Source organism: Calonectris borealis, chromosome 6 (genome assembly GCF_964195595.1).
Source record: "Calonectris borealis chromosome 6, bCalBor7.hap1.2, whole genome shotgun sequence".
In the NCBI taxonomy this organism is placed as follows: Eukaryota; Metazoa; Chordata; class Aves; order Procellariiformes; family Procellariidae; genus Calonectris; species Calonectris borealis.
The window spans coordinates 22,198,080-22,218,596 of NC_134317.1; the positions used below are offsets into that span (position 1 = coordinate 22,198,080).

The 20,517-nt window shown below is 40.5% G+C and overlaps 1 protein-coding gene across 2 annotated transcripts in view; it reads left to right on the plus strand.

Moving 5' to 3' along the window:
* Window positions 1-20,517, plus strand: part of CERS6 (ceramide synthase 6) — a 126,076-nt gene that overhangs the window by 36,885 nt on the left and 68,674 nt on the right. For both annotated transcript variants that reach the window (XM_075153127.1, XM_075153125.1), the window contains exon 3: window positions 2,031-2,161. In XM_075153127.1, the coding sequence (XP_075009228.1) occupies window positions 2,031-2,161 (131 nt within the window). The remainder of the gene's footprint in view (window positions 1-2,030; window positions 2,162-20,517) is intronic.

A 20,517-nucleotide genomic window follows, 5' to 3' on the forward strand; every position in this document is an offset into this window, starting at 1 on the left:
TTGCAGGGGTTTTTTTGTACAGTACAAGTTTTTCCCCCACCGCTTATGTCTCTCTCTGTACAGCTCTCGCTGTATGACATCTCAACTAAACCTCTATGTCATCCTGTCCATGCTTTTGAAGCATCCTGAGCTTTCCCGTAGCCGTGAGCAGTGATCAGATGTCCTTTAGCATCTCCTGAAGGCCTCAGTGGTCAGCTGCTTTGTAGCGGAAAGGCCTGTGGAGGCCTGAAGGATGAAGCCACTGTGCTGCAGGAACTTCCCAGGCCCACCTCGGCTCCAGGCTGCGGCTGGGCAAAAGGCCACAGCAAAGGCATCAGTCTAAACTTCAGAGAGTATTAGAGTCATGGAGGGCAAAAATGGGTTCAGTGTCAGGGACAGTGAAATATGCCATGGATCTGTCTTGCTTGTGTGTCCTACCCTATCCTGAGATCACCATGGCACTTGGTGTGGGTTTTGTCCTGTTTTCGGAAAGGGAATCGCACATACCTTGTTTCTAAAAGCTGCAGCACATGTGCTCTCACCCAGACTCAGCTGGAGGAAGAATGGAGTTTGTTTTTTTTTTTTTTAAATTTTTCCTTGCAGAATCTGCTAGTCTGACACAGGGCCTGAGTGTGTGAAGTGATGTAACTAATGCCTGTGAGTCATCGCAGGAGCTGGCGCACACGGCTCCCAGCACCCAGTGCATGGAGACGAGTGGGAAGAGCTCCAAAGGAAAGTATCTACTTTCCTGCAAGAGTTTGGAAGGGCTGTCTGGTAACTGCTCTCAAAGAAACTGTCCGATTTAGCTAGCTGCCTTTTTTGAGTCATGTGCAGCAGTTCTCTCTAGTCAAGCTCCCAAGAGCTGCATCAATCATTTGATTTTTCTAAAGTTACAGAGAATGGCTTTTCTTAACTTTCCATTGAAAAACTAGTGGCTACTTTGGTTGATTAAAAACCTTTTTTGTTTTTTTTTTGTTTTGGTTTGGGTTTTTTTGTTTTGTTTTGAGATGGATGGCAAATACTTCACCCTTCTCTTGTCTCACCCCTTCCTTTTCCTTCCTGTCTTTTCCTGGATGCTGATAGATGAAACTTCAGCCTGACAAAAGCTTTGCTGTTTTTACCTCTTGCAACATTTTAAGAAGTCTTTATCATGGCAACTCTTGTGTCTCATTCAATGTATTTAACTGGCTTGCAGAAATAAAGCTAAAGCTCCAGGAAACAGATTGTCCAAATTTTCTGTTTTTTTAAAAAAGAATGCGATCAGGAGAAATATATAAATAGTCCTCGTGCAGTACTGTACATGTAGAATTGCTGCATGATTGGAAACGTGGCCTGTACTGCTCTTCTATCCTATAGAAGTCAAATTAAGGGCAGACTCATTTTCTTTTCTTTTGACTTACCTCTGCACTGGTTTGCAGCCGCTCTAATGGAATGAGAGTTCCACATTTGCTGCTTTGGAGAATAATTGTGTGTAGCTAATTTTACAATAAAAAATTCTCTCTCCTTGTTGTCAAGATGATTTTCCTTTTGAAGTTGTCACTTTGTTTAATGACCTCATTTTTTAACATTAACATGCACAAACATGGGATGTATCTTCTTTCCATGTCAGTCAAACAATCTTCACTACTGCAGTAGTCGATAAGACAAAGATCCTGATGCAGGAGGATGGAACAGACATAGCACGTGGCAGGCAGGGGGTGTTTGTAAGCCCCGCTGCTTAAGAAATGCATGACATTTTATCCCTGCTTATCATCACTTTCCAAGTTTCAAGCAAGTTTTCATCCCATAGTCCCCTTTAAGCTTCTTGTTAGTAACAACCTGCATGCAATATTACAGCATATGTCCTTCTAGATTAATAATAGTCACTGTAAACGTATTTGGATGTGTATCTGCCAGCAGAGATTTCTGTGAAAGTAATTTTATTTCTATGTATCCACGTGTCTGACAGGCAGCCTCTAAGACATCGAGAGGCAATTACAGTGGTTCTAAATTTAAAGTGGAGTTACTGCAGTTGGTCAAAGAAATAATTTTTATCCTTCTCTGTTCTGTAGCATCCAGATGAGAAGAGGCTGGAGGGCCTCTCCAAGCAGCTGGACTGGGATGTACGCAGCATTCAACGTTGGTTTCGACAAAGACGCAACCAGGAAAAGCCCAGCACTCTTACAAAGTTCTGTGAGAGCATGTAAGGATGCACGTTCTCTTCTTAAGTCTTGTTGAGCCTGTGTTTTCATCAGTTTTCCCCTTTGTTCTTCATGGGTATTTTTGTAGACGGGTAGAAAAATTATACAAATTGGTAGAATATAACTTCTTGCATGAGAAAAACAATCATCATCTTCCTGAAGGAGTCAGATTGTACTTTTCGTGTACTTTCAATGGTGAAAAATTATACAAATTGGTAGAATATAACTTCTTGCATGAGAAAAACAATCATCATCTTCCTGAAGGAGTCAGATTGTACTTTTCGTGTACTTTCAATGGTGAAAAGCTTTCAAAGATCAGGTGGTTGTGATTCTATACTGTCAGGGTGCCAGCCTGATCCTTTGAGACAAATTGCCTGGTGTTAGGCTGGGAAGCTGTCTTTACAGCACAACCTTTAGCAATGCAACCTGACAGAGATACGAGATGGAGGAGTAAAGATAAAAGCCAACTGGGTTGTTAAATGCCTTCTTTGTTTTTTCTCATCCCAGGCTTGTCCCCTTTACTAGCCCATTTCCTTGGGTGCACTGAACTCTGAGAAGCTAAAGACTCCTATGCTTTCTTTAGGAGGTTATTTTTCACCTGCCAGGGTTTACTTCTAAGGAATCTTTCCCAGCACCCAGCTGCTCTTCAAACTGGTTGTCTACATAAAGTTCGTTTTTCTAATTAGACTCCATTGTTTTTAGTATCTGAGTTATATTTCCATGCCAGCTGGATTTAACATATTAATACTTAATCTGCATTGAAAGAGCATGGAAAATTAAATCTACTTAAAATATTTACATGTTTTTCTTAAAGGAGGACTGATAGACATTGAATTCATAACCAAACACAAAGAACAACACTAGTTTATTTGAAAGACTCATTAATTCCAAGACTCAGCCCTGTAGCACTGCTGGATGTTGTTCCTTTGATGTGGAAGGTCATGCATTTAAGGAAAATTTTACATGCCCCAAATCAAGAGACTTGGCAAATACTGCTGAGGCCATAAACAAGTATTAGCTTTATTACAACCTGTTGGTCAAGTAGTTGTGTTACTGCTGGCTTAAAACTCTAGTTACACATTTTGTTAGCTAGGAAAGAAGTTCTAGGTAGAAATGTCAGCAGAAATAGAGGAAGCCTATTTAAGTTAGAAAGCAAATCTTAGTTAATCTTGTTTTCCAAGTTTCGGGGTTTTTTTTATTCCTAACAACTCTTAAATGATTTATTTAAGAAATTGGAAGTAAAGAAATCACAAAATCACTGCAGACCAGCCAGAGAGAGAGAGAGGGGTGGGTGGGGGTGGGTGAGTGTACACATATATATATATATTAAAAAAAATATAAAAATATATACATATATATTAAAAAAAAATAAAAAAAACAACTTGTGGAATATACTGTTGTATCATTCATGCAGATTTCCTAAATATATTTCATACTTTTTCCTTTTGTAGGTTTCCTAAGTATTTTCCTTAAACTTTATCTTCCTGTGAAGACATACAGGAAGGTTCATAATATGGTCCTGAATAAATAATGTATTAAGGATTTTTTTTCTAAAGCCAAACCATAGATGAAATGTTATTCAAGTAGCAACTGATACTTACTTTCAACTAAGGACTGAATAGGAGAGAAATTAGAAGAGTTACTGTTAAGCATATTGTCTCTCTAGCTCAGAGAATTAGAGTCCTTTTTTTTAGAAGAAGAAAGATAAATTGTCTAAAGATGATTGTCCTTTAATAAACAGAGGAACTTAACTGTCAGAATGCTTAAGTCCTTTCCTTCGTACAGCTAAAATACTTAATAAAGCCAGGCAGGGTGAGATTATGGATAAACTTAGTCATCCTGTTGCTAGCAACTGGTGGTCTTAGAGTTATTAATTTTTGAGATCGGTGAAGAACAACCTTTTTTCTGCCAGTGTTGTAGCTGTTAATGTACACACTTGTCTGCTTAACTTGTAGGAAAGGCTCTCGAAACTTGGAAAAAAATTAAAACTGTATTATTGTTAGAGCTAGTATATTTGGGCGGTATATTTGGCTGCTTCTGTAACTCAGGTCAAAGACTTCACTCTTTTGCATTAGTGCCAGCACATCTGGGCTGATCTAGAGGTAGAAAAAACTTAAACGTACCATGAAATACAGGCACAGATAGGAAAGTTATGGGTGCTGAACTTGCTCCTTTGTGGCATACATTATGGAAAAAGCATGCAGAGGAGAGCTATGAATGCTAACTGGAAGGTAAGTTCAAGCTCTAATGAGTGTCATTAACTTACGTTGACAGAATTAAGTGCCAACTTCATTTAGAGAGAGCCATTGGGCATTACTGCTATATGTGTACTTAACAGTAATGATAATACTTGTCCAAAAAGAAGCAAGGTGGTGTAAATAGTGAGTAGATAATTCAAGTTCTCTCTGCTTGTGGTTTGCAGAAGATGCAGTGGGAGTTGCCTCTCCATCTCCATACGTACATGCTGCTGCGAGAATGTGTTATTATCCAACCAACCGTGTGTACATTGCCCTGATAGAATTTCCAGTGGTGCATTGTGTGCCACCAGCTGTCCCATCACACATGCTGGATGAAGTTGTTGGCAGGTAGTCAGAATATCACTGGGAAGCCAGGGGATACCCTTTTTTGCCCTCAGTGTGGGTCTTAAACGGTTGTCTAATTACATCAAGGCAGTAAGCGTGGTGCTTCATTTTAGTATGTTTGGAGCAAACTGTGGAGGTCTGTAGCCTTTTCACAGCTATTGGCTTTTTGGTGGCTTTTTGGATGAAGAGTCCTTGTGTGGCAGCCTCTTAGGAACTCTGGACTGCATAAAGCACATGTTCCCATGACAGTCTTGGGAAGGGGAGTACTCCAAGTCTTCAGTAACTGGGGTGCCAGTGGGAAGTTTCGTAGCCCTGACAGAGAATGAAATGTGCCCTTATGTAATAAGCAGGCACAGAGCAAAAAAAAATGACAGTGATCCCCACCTACACCTTCAGCTGTTGAGCTGTTGTCCTTCCAGAGAAGACTTCAGTTTTGCTGGCAACTGCATTGATTGACTGTGACTTGGGAAGAAAAGCAACAGAACCCACAGCAAATGTGGAGCTGCTTAAAAAGAGCTCCAACTCTTTTTACATGAAGACAATTCAATTTACTGCTAGAAAAAGTGTTCCTTGGGCCCAGAGTGGCTTTTCCATGATGCAAAGGAGAAGGCAGCTGTGCCAGAAGGGCCGAAGGCTGTTTCTGACTGCCTTATCTTTCTTATCAAATGAGTAGTGTGGGTGCTATCTAAGGTAGAGGAGCTTCCATAGGATAAAGGTTGAGAGTGAAACTCAATGATAAACACACTTGGCTGGGATGAATGACACCCAAGATCTAGACCCAAACAGACTAAAACAGTAACTTAATCATTAGATTCTTCTTGTCCCGGATTTCTCACTTTCTCTACCCCTTCCCTTCTTTTTCTTTTCAAGCAACCTCAATTCTGGTCCTAAACAGAGTGCAAAGAAACTCCAAAACCTACACTTTTTTTTTTTCCTTCCAAAATGGAATAATTACTGTGCTGCCAGCCTTCGTTAGATGTTCCAGGCATTAGCAGATGGTGGTTACATGAAGAAAAGGGCAGTAATAAAATCTCTTGTCTATAGCACTGTTTGTGCCACAAACAGTGGCATTGTAGTGAGCATTGTAGCGAAAATAAATTACTTTTCAGGGACCTTAACCAGCAATCACCCCATAGAGTTTTGTGTGTCAGTCTGAAAGAGAAGGCCCCATTTGATTGTCGGAGCTGTGGAGACTAATGGTGAGACTTCAATGGCATCACATACCTGCTTAAGATTTCAGATGTTATGGTGATAAGTACCTATACGAAATATGAAATAGATAATTTCACCAGATGATGATTCATGATACAGTATTAGTCAGAAAGACAGTAATAAATGGGGTGCTGAGGATTATTTTACTAGCAAGTCAATGGGTTGTTTTTCAAGGATTTGGTGAATCTGACATGAAACTTGGAGTTAACAGCAGAGTGTTTGTAGTCACTAGAAAGGCATCCACTCATATTGTAATGCTCAGGCACTTAGCTTACTATATTAGCTGCAGAGGAGAGTCTGTCCATAACTTTTCTTTCTCTTGTAGGAATTTAGGCAGTTTTGCTCCTTTCTTCAACTTTCAAGGAGAAGAAAAAATGGTGAACAGAGTGTGCAAAGTGGACTTTTCTGCTGCCATGCATTTCTGTTGTTTTTTATTCCTTTCTCTCTGTCCTCATGGCACAGCCTAACAAGGAAAGACAAGCTTTCTCCTGAACAAGAGTAGGGTAAGGACCTTGTGCTCTCCACTTTGAGTATGCAGCGCATGAGAAAACCCAGGAAGCGGATTACCTTGAATCTTTTCTGAAGCTCGTGTGGCTTCTGTGTTATTCATGGAGAGTATCTGCAGTACTTTACAAGGCTAAAAGTTGTTTCTGTGGAGGACTATCATTCTATTTATAGAATGGTATAATCAATGCTCTAACAACTCTGCTGGAGCATAGTTCTAGCTCAGAAATGTATTTTTGTAAAAAATAAAAAAAAAAAAAGGGGGGGTCTCTGACAACAAATATGTTCCCACAAATGTCCTAAGGAAGAATATGGTGGAATGGGAATTTGAGGCTAGTGGGGAAAGGGCTTCAAAGTATGCTGGGGACGACTGGGAGGATGCGATTCTTGGAAAACCATGAATGGTGACTTTGCTGATTGCCAGACAGAATACAGGATCCAAGAATTCTTTGTAATGTCTGACGTGTCAGAAAGCCAGTGCAGTAGTGATTCCCAAACCACTTCCAGTTTCTTCCCGGTTTCAGTGTATTGCATTGCTGCTCACACTACCAGTGCATAGGCATGTCTGCCTTTCTCAAAAACTAAATAGTATAGAAAGAGCAAGCATCCTGTCCTCCTCCCTTGTTGTCCAGAGCAAAGGGGAAGAACCTGTGATACCCTAAATTATTAGCCTGGGACTTTGGAATGCCATCAGGCTCATGACTTGTCTGTCCTACAGCTATGTACATTTAAGCAAGCTGTTTATTAGAGACATTTACATGGTTTCCAAGGAGTGGCTGGCAGAAGCATATGGCCAAGAGAGTTTTTTGAGTTTATGCAACAGTATGCATGTGAAAACATGGAAATGTGCAGACTGAAGAGCCAAAGATTTCCCGCCACCCCCCCCCCCCTCTGTCCCTCATTCTTCTCTAGAAGCAGCTTGGATACTAAAGTATCTGTAAGTGGGGTGTCTTTAAGTTTTGATGTAGGGGAGAGAAGAGTCTCTGTCTCATCTCCTAGCCAGAACATACTCTCTTTCCTAAGGAATTGCAACTGTGTTTATGCACATTACTTTTGGGAAGATTTTATCTATCTATAGCTGTGTATATGTGTGTGTGCACATATATTAATATAGATGGAGACAGATATATACAGAACATTTTTTTCGCTTATCATGCACGTTTGTGTGAAAATTTTCTGGGCAGTTTGCAACTTCATGGCTATACTGCTTTTCTCGACTAGCAGAGTAATTCTCTCCTACAAAACTGTACTAGAAAAAGAACTATGCAAGGGAAAGAAATTGAGACAGCTGCTTGGTTGTTGAAGTTCTGAACTGTGCTGATACAAATCTTAACAAAGCGCATAAAAGAATTCATCAGCCTGTGCTTTCTGTCTAGCAGTAAAGCACTAGAAAATAAATAGGCGTCAAAAAGCTTCTAGCTCTGAATTTTTAATAGCCTCAGGCCCTCTCAAGTCAGCTTCTAAAACACTGCTGAATACAACGATCTTTGATATGCAAGCAAAAATATGTGGTAAGTGGTATTATGGGTCCATTTAATTCTGATTTGTGAATATAGGTTTTCAGCTGCCTCAGTGCTACATGCCACAGAGGACTAACCAGTGTTTCACAACCAGAAAAGAGATCAAGGGGATGGGTCTGTAAAGCTGTGCTGTGTGCTCTGGGGCAAGTGTGATAGTTACTGTTCAATGGCCATAGAATTACCAAATCTCTCTCGTTTTCCTCTGCTGTTTTCCATGGGGCAGGAATGGCTGTTCCTCCTCGCTCTCTCACAGGTACGAGGTATTACCTCTCCCCTGCTGCTCTGGTCTGTTCAGGAAATCTAAAGCACTGGTAACTCAACCAGCTGCTTGGTGAAAAGGAAACTGCACACCTAACTAGCATGCTGATAAAAGGTTAGGTTTTCCTTGCTATTATAATTCTCTTTTTCTTCACCAAAACTGTTAGGATACTGGAGCAGCTACTTTATATTTCTGTTAGTGGTGTCTGAAGAAGAGAGTATTGTGTGATATCATTGAGGAGTGGGAAGTGTATATTTGCGTACACCTCTCTGTGTCTGGATGTAGATTTTTGATTTTTTTTTTCCCCCCGCTTTCTCCCTGCTATGGCCTTAAAACAAAGGGAGTTGGGCAGGAAGAATAAGAGGAGGAGTATTCCTGCAAGCATAATAGCTGTGTTTATAACCAAGAGACTGCTTTGGCTTAGGTCAGGCAACAAGGTGGTTTCCCCAAAGCTGCTAACTCAAAACACCACTGTGTTAAAACAAACCTGTAAAGGGAAAGCCAGGGAAGCTGTCAGCTGCTGTGACTGACCCAGTTTCTCCGAGTGCCAGTTCAAGCTGAGAAGTTGCCCAAGCTAACCTCTTTTAACCTACGGGAGCATCAAGTCGAGGCTAGACGGTGTGAACACAGAATCTTCTTTAAATCCCCTCAGCAAAGTGTAGCACTTTGCAAAATAAATTTTGAGGCATCCTACTTTACTTTGAATAAGTTTTTCAGTGTCACTGTTTGCTGCTGCTGTCTGTATGCTCCAGCTGTGCCAAGCTTATTATATCAAAAGGAGAGAGGAGCAACTGCTACATGGTCTGTCTTTGTAAAACAAGGTGCCCTTTTCAAATTAATTACCTGAGAAATTACTCTCACTTAGTATAAATCTTCGTGTCTGGCAGGATTTTTTGTTGTTGGAACCAACAATTTTATTTTTATTTTTATTTTTTATTATAACACACACACAGAGCCCCATCCACAGTTTTGATTTTTTTTCCATGTGAAGTCCTTATTGGTTTGTACTAGTTGCGCTTGAAAAACCAATAAAGATTGAGCCTGACAAGCCTTCATGAGAAGTAAAGACCACTTTAATGGTGTTTTCTGAAGGTCTTTATTGATTACTTTTTTTTTCTTTACTGAATGTCATGTAACTAATGTGTATCTTTCGATTAAAAGATATGGGAGCTTCACGTCAATGAATCCTGATAGCAGTATGTCATAAAACTGCTGGTGAAACTAAATTGGTGGCTCTTAAATAGCCATAAATTGCTTGTAAAGCAAGAAGCGTGTTCTTGTTTGGTTTGGTTTTTAACCACTAGAAGAAGGGTGTCATAAACCTGCTGTGTGATTGCTAAGGTAGAAATGCTAGAGAAAGATCAACTAATAACAAAAATGGATTCTTGGTATTATCAAACTTGTGAGGTTCTATTATCATTTTCATTATATTAAGTGTCTCTCTAAAAACAGCAGCTTGAAGATCTCAGCTCTCGTTTACTTAAAACAAAATGTCAAAAAAACTCACCTTTGCCTTCACAGTGGAACCAAAGCTGGAAAATAAGGGTGCGCCTTCACTGTCACGCTCCACTTTGCCGCAGGCAGTCTCATCTCCCATGGGCTGCACTTCATGAATACTGATTTGTTACTGGACTCCCTTCTGTGATGATGCTGCTACCTCTTGCCAAAAGGGAATGCAGGCACTATTGAAAGGATAATTCATTGAAAAGATAATTCACTCCAGGGTTTCCTCCAGATGGATGATAAGGATATAAAATTTGCCAAATCTGACTCTTCCAGCTGGGATAGTCTTGTTATCCAAGCAGGGCTAGTGCCTCTACATTGTGCCATAGGGCAAGCAGCACATGCTTGGTGTCAGGCTATAAAAACACTGTTCTGGCAAGGTGCAATACATCAGTCTATTTCAGAAACGCGTCTCCTTCTTGCAGGAACAGAAGAAAAGAAAGGGGAGGATGACAAAAAAAACCCACAAACCCACAAATCCTCATGATGTTTCAGAGTTATGTTTCCTATGAATGTAAAGTAGATCCTGGGCACATGCTATCCAGTGTTCCAGCCCTGAGCACTGTGGATATGAGCCCATCCAAACTAGTTGGTCTTTTGCAACCTTGAACTCTACGAAATGTCTGGGTAAGGATTCATACATCAGGTGATACAGATTTAATGGTGGTGTTAGTGTAAGGTAAGGGGGAACAACAAAGGCTAGCTCTTGCACTACTCAGGGAAAGCTGTCTTTGAAGGGAATAGAACTGTTACTGGTAGAGTTGGGTTGCCTGTCACTGTTCCCATTGTGCTGCTAGACTGTTGTGAACAGAACAACCTGTTCCATTGCCATTTTTAATTAAAATTTTGATTAAATGTAACATGAAAGTATGGCACTTTGCAGATGCAAATAGCAGCACAGTGACTGTAGATGCTTCAAGGATTGTGCAGGAGATCAGAGAGACAGTGGAAGAAGAGAGAGGGTCGCCTTAGTACAAGATAAAAGCATATGGAAATGATGACTTGTACAAAGAAAATAAATGGAGAACAGCAACTGCCTATTTCATTGTGCAAGAACCAGGAGGTATTAAATGAAAAAGAAAAGGAACATATTCAAAATTGAATAGTGAAAACAGTTTTTCACACTCTGAGTAATTAAAAAAGATTTCATGTTTCTTTCATGGAATTCATTGCTCTCCTGAGGCAATAATTCAGCAGTAATTTGTAATTGAAGAGATTGTTTTATTTGCTTGGGCAACCAGAGTATTTGGTATTGTGCTGATAAATAGATTGTATCCATAGTTTGCTTAGAAAACTGTTATGAAGACTGATCTTAAGTCTTTAACGATAGAGTATCACGCGTGCTGAAACTGGAGTACAGAGGTAAGGAAGAGAAGAGCCATGTGAGCAAACAGTGTTTGTGGCATGAAGGGCGTAGCAGGGAGTAGGGACTCGGGTGTTGGCAGAGTCAGATTTGTGAGGCAGCTTGGCAAGGGAGGACATAGGCTTTCAATGAGATGTGAGGGAGTTGGAGTCTGTGAAGTTGTTCCGGAACAGGGAAGACATGACCTTTGCTGAGTGCAAGAAGAGTTTATTATAGCTGCAGGTAGTAGGGAAGTTGAGGTGAGTCACGGATGCCAAAAAGGAGACTCTAATTGAAGTAAGTGGCAAGTGGCAACTAAAGTGTAGAGAGTAGCAAAGACGGTCTGGCAATTGTTATCTATAGTAAGCATGTAAAATACTGCGATTTTATCACAGTTCTGTAAAAGTTACATCTAGACTTTGGGATTGATAGATTCAAGGACCTATTATTCTCTTAAGAGTATTATATCTAATAACGTCACAGAAAAGGAAGAGAGATGTGCTTGAACGGAAGGCGTCAATAGAAGGTAAAAGAGAATGAGGCGTTTATACTGAGATTCATGTCAGGGAAACTAGCGCTGTGCAAAAAGGCCTGGAGTCATGTTTGGGTATTTAAAACTAAGACAGAAATCCTGCTTCATTTTACGTCGTGGTCAGATGTTGCTCCTTGAGAGTAGCACTCTAGCTCTGTACATTACTGATTCCTTTGTCTGATACCCCGGTAGGCTGAGTTGAATTTATGTTTCTCTCTAAGCCACATGTGAAGTCAGTGCAGAAGAGTATCAATGAAGCTTTTTATTTAGTGTAAATATGCTTTTTCATATCATGTCATTCAAAGCTGGTTCACTGATGGCTTCCCTGCTCCAAGAGAAAGAGGGTAAGACAGTACTGATTGCCTTGAGCTACATGAAATGTAGTAATTTGTAGCCTGAGTCCCTGGACACATGAATAAGTCAATGGCTGGCAAGCTGTCCTAATTTTAAAGTTGTGAGAACACAATGCAGCTGCTGACGGCAATTTTAATTCTGCCCTAACACTTGCTTTCTGATGAATCAGGACTAAACATCTTGCACATACCTCCTCTCCAACACACAGCTTGCTCAGCACTCGCACTTCCAAGCGCATAGTCTGGGCAATCACACCCAGCTGCTACAGTGTGGTTTGCTGTGGGTTTATGCCTCCAGCTTTGCCTCTCAGAGCATCTGTATTAGGCTCTGGACTATTCACATTTCATTGGTGGCCAGGCTGGATAAGTAGCGTAATTATACATCCTTTTATGATTTTATTATGCGCTTTTGTGCTGTGGGGTACTTGCACAGGCTGGCTCAGGCTGTAGTTCAGCAGCACAGGCTACCGTTGCAGCTCTAGTAAGCAGTAAAGGCCACCTCCCTGACCTTTGTGTCTTTGCCCTCCCATTTGCCCTGCCCTGTGCCAGACAGCTGGCTGTACAGCAGCACACTGTACTTATTGGGGTTAAAGGTCACCCTGCATAAAAATATAGGGTGCTTGTCAGTCAAATTTTCCTGTTGTGGGTTACAAGGTGGTCACATAAGCATGCTGGAGTACTGTTGCTTGTGGTGGTGGGGAATATGTATGCATCCGAGTAACAGAAGGGAAACTGGGGAGGCATGGGCAGTACTTGCATCCAGTGTGAAAGCTCAGGTTTTGGTGTGGCAGAGAGGAGAAGGGGGGAAGCTGCTGCAGCCACCTGGCCCCTTCTGACATGGCAGGGTGGGAGGATGTGGAGCAGGGCATGGTGTGCCATGCGGTGCTCTAAGTGCATCTCTTCCTGCTGCCAACTCTATATGAGTGCTTAGATTAACACTGGCTGAGAGAATGAATGCTTTTCTGCTGAACAGCTGCTCCTATGGCTATGTTTACGCCCTTTATCTAATTCTTCCTATCATTATTTCTCAATTTTGAATAGTAAAACTCTGGGTCTGGCTCTGGTCTTGTTGCCCTGCTATCCCACTGCATTAGAAAGCTGAACCGTCTGGTGAAGGGGAAGGTGGGAGTAGACTTCTTGCAACTCCATAGTACTGCTCGAGAAGCTCCAGTTAGTTCGGGACTGATATGAAACAGACCCCAGAATTGGGCAAGGTTGGCAGTTTGCCTCGTGATTCCTTTCCTACCATATCTGCCATGCTTACTTGTGAATCTGGTCTATGATCTCTGTTTTCTCTTTTTAAGCTAGGCCTCAGGAAGTCTCTGTGCCCAAACATGGGATTGGGAGGAAATTAAAACATTGGTTAAGTGTCAGGAATCGCCAGCCCTCTTCCCATGCTGTTCTGCTGGAGCAGACAGGCAAAGATGTCTGTGCCATGTCCTCAGACTATGCTCACCATATTTTTAGACTTTGCTGTAAGCACTTTTCATTTTGCATTATGAAATTCCCCTCTTCCCTCCAATTGGATTACTTAAAACTTTGAATTCCCTGCCCTTTCTGCCTTCTGTGACACAGTTTTTAATACAATTAATAAATTTAAATTAACTCATGTGCTGGTCCTGCAAAGACACCATCACTTAACATTATCATTGCACATTAAGCAAGGTTATAATACATTAACTAGGTTTCCATTCTCTTGCGGTTTGTGTGTGCTCATCATTATTTTATGTTATGGAAATTAAATATTTCTTCCCTAAGTTCTAGTTAATGTGAACACTAGTTCAAAATTATAGTCGCAATATAACGATTAGAGATAACTAAAGGAAAACTGCAAAGACTGCAGTAGCTGCTGCTTTCTTATGTTCCATGCACCTTGAATTGTCTAGGAAGAGACCAACTGCCGCCTTTGGTCAGCCTTGGCTTTAAATGAAGTTGCCAAACACAGCAGACAAGTGGCTTGACCGTGAAGGAACATGGAGACAGAGCTGGGATTTTTCAGAAGAGCCATAGGGGATATACAGCCAAGAAAGCAACGGCTCAGTCTGGGATGCTATAGACTTCAAGACTACTTTTGATACTTAGTAGATGGGATTCACAGGGCTTAAAAACTGACTCTTGATGATTTGGGGAGAATCTTCTGTGAATTCAGCCCAGGGTTTTCTCCCAGTTTCTCTCTCTTGTTCTACTTGAAGCATTGGGCTTCTTCACCATTTGTTAGTGTGTTTGTCTGTGATACTGATCTCTCCTAAGTGGTAGATTTCGGGTACTGATATCTCTTCTTCTCTTGTTAAAATTATTTTATTGCTGCCAAAATTTGAGCGCTTTTTTATTTCTCTTAAATGAAACTTTCCAATAATAAAACCATCCTTGCCCAAGTAGAATAGCAAATAGTGTAAAATAGTTATTATCTGTTAATAGTGAAGGTTGCATTTACTTTTTAAATCTGTAATGGTGCTTCTCAGTTCTTTATTTCATCTGTGATATTGGATTTAAAAGCTCAGTGGAAGAGGGGAAAGACAGCAAAAACACTTCTCTTCCTCCCTTTCACAACATGTTCTGCTCTTTTAATTGCTTTTATCTTGTAGGTTTGGTGTTTGCTTCCTTTATATGCCTTAGTGGTTACTTGTGCAATTTTTACCATGTACTTCTTACCTCCTTATTGCTTGTCTTCTCCTAGGAAGTTCTCTTTTCTGTTTCTAAGATGTTCATTTTGTTACCAATCCAAACTATGCTTTTGTTCGACCTATTATGTATTTGCAGTATGAAAGCGACATGAGTAATGTTTGCTTAAGCTGTAATAACGTTATGAAACGCATTAAAAGCAAGTATTATTCATGAAGAGTTACTGTCAGATTCAGAATAAATTCTCCATTCTTATGTGGATGCAAATTTTTGGATCTTCAGTAATGCAGATATCCACCAAATTCTACTCTTATTTTCATTTAAAAAAGAAAGACAAACATGAACAAAATCCTAATTCAGAAGGATACCCTTCTTACTCCCATTTCTGGTGTCTTCAGCGTTGTTAGCTGTTCTGCATATGTAGCACTAGCAAATGGTGTTTGTCAAATTCACAGTGAATCTGTACAGACTTGGTCCCTGGGAGCTCCCCAGGGATGCCTTTTGTAGCAGGTTGTTCTCTTCCACAGGAGACTGCAAACTACATGGACTCAATAGTCCAAAACTATTTGGTATCTTTCCCTATTTCAGTCTCTAGCAAAAGCAACAAACTTGAGTATGACTTGTTCTCTACAGGTTGCTAGTCACAATCAACCTGTATCAAAATACCTTACTCACTGAAGGGTAGTGGCAGGAAGGTTTTACTTCATACATGGCCATGAATGAATTGGCATACAAGTCCTTACTCCTCTCTTCTCCCTCATATTTATGTTGTTGCACAGTTTTATGTTACATTTGATTACCTTTCATTTTATAGATAGATGTACTGTGTGCATCTGTTCATGGAGACACAGAGTTACTGAGAATTAGCTTCCACATTGTTTAATATTTTTCCCTTACAGGCATTTAACTACATTGTTTTCTGTGTTAGTAAGTTGTCTGATAATGTACTTTCATCCTCTTTAGAGAAAGCTGAACTGAATATTTTCTTCAGATGCAAATATTTGTAAGCTAATGTGGCAGCTTGTCATATGCTGTTCTGATTTTTTTTTTCCCCACCCCCTCCTCCATTTTCTTTGCTGAGAGCTGAAAGCTATAAACTAACCTGGGTCAAGATGATGCCTGCCTAATGCTGCATTTGTATGGCTGTCTATCAAAATGCTTTTGTGGAAAGATTTCCCCTGTACCTACATGGAAATAAATTTTTGATTGGCAGAATAGTTTTTGTGATATTTGGGCATAACATCATATGTATGTCCAGGACAGCAAAGTAGGCATCGCTGGAGTATTGTGAGGCTCAAAAGAGGCAAACGGTGGCTTGTGGTTGAATAGATGTTGGCAGTGGCCTCAGCAAGAACATGTACACAGTCCTGGTGGAGGTGAGAAACTTGCTAGTTCCCCTAATGCTTTTTGGGAGGATGCTGTGGTAGTTGTTAGTGTAGCCAAAGGCATATGGTAACCCAATGTTCAATATAGCCTCTGTCTTCTCCTGCTTCGGTGTCTAACCGGGGTGGGTATACACAGACCTGCTGTGGCAGAACACAGAGCCCAGGCTGCAGTGGAGACCTTTCTGGTAACTTCATCTGTATGCTATACGTTTTGCGCTTCACGTACGTCCATGTAATTCCATTCATTCCGTTTTACTGATGTCATTAGTGTGACAGGCCCTTCTGTTTGTATTGACTGGTGACCAGCATTTGCTCATGCAGGGGTGCTTTGTTTTTCACTTCGCTGGAGTTCAAGAAACTGGAAGATGAAAAAAACATGAGTATCTGAGAGTTAAATTTTGTTACGGATTTCTCCAGAGGAGTCAAGTAATGTATCAGCTCATGTAGTCCCAGTTACTTGCAAGTTAAATCTTCTAGGATCAGGCCCTAAAACAGGCTGAAATTGTGACTATCAGACAGGAAATATTTAGTACCAAGGTGCTGCAGAAACTGTGCTTTGAAATAGTTAATGCTATCCCTTATGGTTAGTTATTTAAATACTTTCAGACTAATGAGTATAGTTTGGTTAGATGGTGCTTCTTGGTAAATTTGGGTTTCCGGCTTCTTTAGTTGTATTCTTGCTGCTCTGATGACAGCACTTTTGTAGGAAAAATAATACAAAGATTTCTTTGTATTGTGCTTGGAATACTGATGGGTGATATATTAAATCTTTAAAAACAAACACACCAAAAACCAACCTTTATTGTAATAAGCATCTTGTAGCAGTTTTTCTAAAGTTTCAGTGATGCGACAAATGATGACTGGGAGGGAAAGAGGAGGAACATAAATGACTAAGTAAATGATCTTCTTCAGAATGCAAAAGGGAAAATAAAATTAGGGACAACTGCTACAAACTTTGCTTATCCTCCTATCTCAACTATGACAGCACTGCAACTCCTGCTTAGAAGATGGCGAAGTTTATCATCTGAAATGGAAGTACAGAATGTGAAGAAGCAGCAAACCCTCCCCGGAAGACTGATCTATAACCGTGTAATATCAAGGGTCTGTGGTTGCTGTGCACAAACTCAGTGTGTGCTGCACGGATCGAAGTATGCTGCACAGCTGGGCGATTTCTTCAGGGAAATGGAGAAACAACCCTAACACCTAGCCTGATTCTGGAAAGTTCTATACCTAAAAGGGATCAGCATCTCTTTAGCAGGCTAAAAACCAATCTGAGGCAGGTGACTTAATGCTACAGGAAAGTAACATTCAGCATGAGGAGAAAATGGAAACAACTAATACAAGTTGGTCTAAGAAGATAATTACCTGTCACAAAAGTTGCCTTATGCATATATGTTGGCCATGATGGCTACAACAACATTGCTAGGTAAAAGCAAATGCAATCTGGAAGATTTTAAGTTTTTGTTCCTCTAGAACTGGAAAACAGTGGGACAGTGAGCGGCTGTTGTGCTATCCACAGGGGAGCTCTGAAAGGCTGTGTTTGGAAGCAGGTGACTTGTGAGATCACTCGTAAGAATGGAGACTAGAGGTCCAGATTGGAAAGACTTTGGGTCAGTTTTTCTCTCCAAGACTTGTCAGCTGTGTGCATTGAATGTCACTGATGTGAAACCAGTTCTGTTGATCAGACCACAGGAGAGGGTGCGTGGCAGCGGCATCTGGTTTTTCTGTGTGCTCTTCCCATGAGCTCTCCGGATAGTAGTACCTCTTTGCAGGGCAAGATTTGGCAATGCTAATACATCTCTGAGGTCTTACCAGAGCTTTATTTCATGTAGTCCTCAAAGCACTCAGAAGAGAACAGTTGCATAACTATTAAACAGAAGCTATGTAACCTAGAAGGAATTACCAAAACACCTATTGTATTATGCATCTTTTCGGGTCTAATTATATAAACATGCTTTATTATTTATAAAACTGCATCACTTCAAAATTTAGTACTGTGTTTCCTTTCCTTTTTTCTGCACTACTAAATTTTGCTCTTAAGACTTTCAGAGCTGCATTTTGAGCATACAGATTTAGGACAGGACTGGTCTCAAGTGGCACAGTAACATTAAATATTAAATAACTGATTCAAACTGCAGCCAAGAGGAAAATCAGATGACAGTCAAATCTTAAGCCAGAAAATTGAAGAGGAAAGCAATAAAGATTTCTCAATTTATCAGACCTGCTATTTTGCACATCTTAGTGAGCTGTGCATAACTTTCTTCTTCCTCAAATAACTTCTGCTTAACCATAGTGCAGGAGCTATTTACCATTTGCATGGTTGCTCCAGTCTAACTTAACAGCAGTACCATGCCAAAAAGGGCAAGAAGATGTATTTATTTACCTTTTTTTTTAATTAACATTCTTTATATCCACCTGCATCTGTCAGGCTTTGCAGAAATGCAGCAAGTTATCATTAAAGAAATCTTGGGAGGCAGCAAATTGGAGCAGTGGGGCTGCTGCCATCAAACATATTGTCACACTTGCAGCTTTGTATGAGACTAGTTATCAGGAATGAAGATAAGTAAAGATTTAGTGGAGGGTACAGACTGTTTGAAGCAGAGTTGCACTTCTATCTGGTTTCTGGACCAGTCGAAGGTATGCCATGGGGCTGAACTACTCACTAATTGTGATTGTGATCTGCTCTATGTTTGGGTTTTCAGTGTATAAGTCTGTCATGATCTAAGTACATACAGATGTAGGATTTAATAAAGCTCTTAATTTATTTTAAGAGCTTTATTAGGTGAAGGAGATTCTGAGATTGGAACTTAGAGTAGAAATTCTTTAGGAGATCTCTCTGAAAATTTGCAAGTAAAAACATAGGTCCATGCGTACCAGGCCAAATGCTGAGAGGGTGCCACCTGGGCAATCCAATTACCTTCACGCTGTCTTATTTTGAGTTCTGCCTGGAAAAGAGTTGGAACTCTGATTTTCTAAATTCTTTAAAAAGCTGGTATCTCCAAAGAAGGTGGCAATTTGTTGCTTTACGCTTCTGGATAGTGACGCCAGCGGTAAAGTATTAATAGTAATCCACAATTCCCTAACAATCCTGTGGGATAGCACTGCTCACTGCTTGCGTGTGTCAGGGCGTCGATCAGGGAAGGCAAAACATCCAAAAAGATTGCTCAGGGTAAAACACAGTAACACCTGAATTGTCATGTGCCTGATATAAAAGCACAGTTTTGTGCAACTTAACTACTATATGATTGAAGTCTTAATACTGTAAGATCAACACTTGTGATAAAATACAAAATGTCTTAAGTTTGAATTTATAAGAACGTTAAATGTTTAAGATGCTAGTAGTCCTCCTAGATTTTGGATGGATTAAGCATTATTTTTCTGTGCTCTGTCTTGTATTTTCACACGGTTTATTGCTTAAAAAAATATTATCTTTGTGGGGATTTTTTGTTGTTTTATGGGAGAAGGGTTGCTGTTTGTTGGTGTTTGGTTTTGGTTGGTTTTTTTTTTTAACCTAAAATGAGAGCTATAATAGGTCAGTGGACAATGTCACAAATATTAAGTTGATCCAAAAGTTCAGAGTCTGTTGGTTTTGCGATCATCCTCTAAATATCTCTCCTTAGACATAACCATCTAGAAGGAATGCATACTTCTGGCTATGTCAGGAGCAGCATTAATTGGATTAAGTCCCCTTGAATGAATCAGGAAGTTGAAGGCTCTGGTACTGTGTTTGGGAAGAAAAGATTCTTTGCAGAAAAATGCAATGTGAGGATAAAACATGGACTGCTTTAAGTCACAGTGGGCATGTGGAGAACTTAGCAATGCTTCCCGTTTAATAGAAATAAATGTTCAGTTTTGTTTAAACTCAGCCTCAGAAATGCTCCTTTGAGCAGTCTCACAGTGAACATACTCTTCACAGCCACAGGAAATCATTGCAGCAAAAATAGTTTTTAGTCTCAGCTAACGATTGCAATAGCCCAGCTACATGCTCGTCCAGTTCAGTCAGACGGTGGGGATTAAAATGGAGAACAAGCTGCATGATGGCAGTTCAAGCCTTCTCATCTTCAGGCCTGCACCTGTGGAGTTTGTGTTAGGCTCGGTATGGCGCTCAGCCCAAAGCCTGAGCCCAGAGGTCTGTCAGCCACTGCCAGGAGTTGAGCAGCAGGTGACTGAGAACAGCAAATCTGAAATTTTACTGGAGTGAATTTCCATGGGAAAAACTTCAGGGGTCTGCAGTTTCTCTGAAAATAGTTTTCAGAGCCAGAAAGCCAGTTTCTTCGACTGCAGGTGTGGTGAGTCCATGGCTAGTTGCTAAATATGAGGAGGTTTTTAATGTTAACTGTTTTGAAGTGTGGCATTCTTACATTGCTGTTTGTGGCCCTGACTGTAGCAAATCAGTGGCAAGAACATCTCTGTAAATAACAGCTACAATTCTGGAAACAAAATGGCTGTTACGTTTTTAACATTGTGTGTTTATTACGTTTCATGTTTGCTTGTCAAAAGTCAGTTGGATAACTTTGGATCCTTGCACCCCATTGCTGGACAGC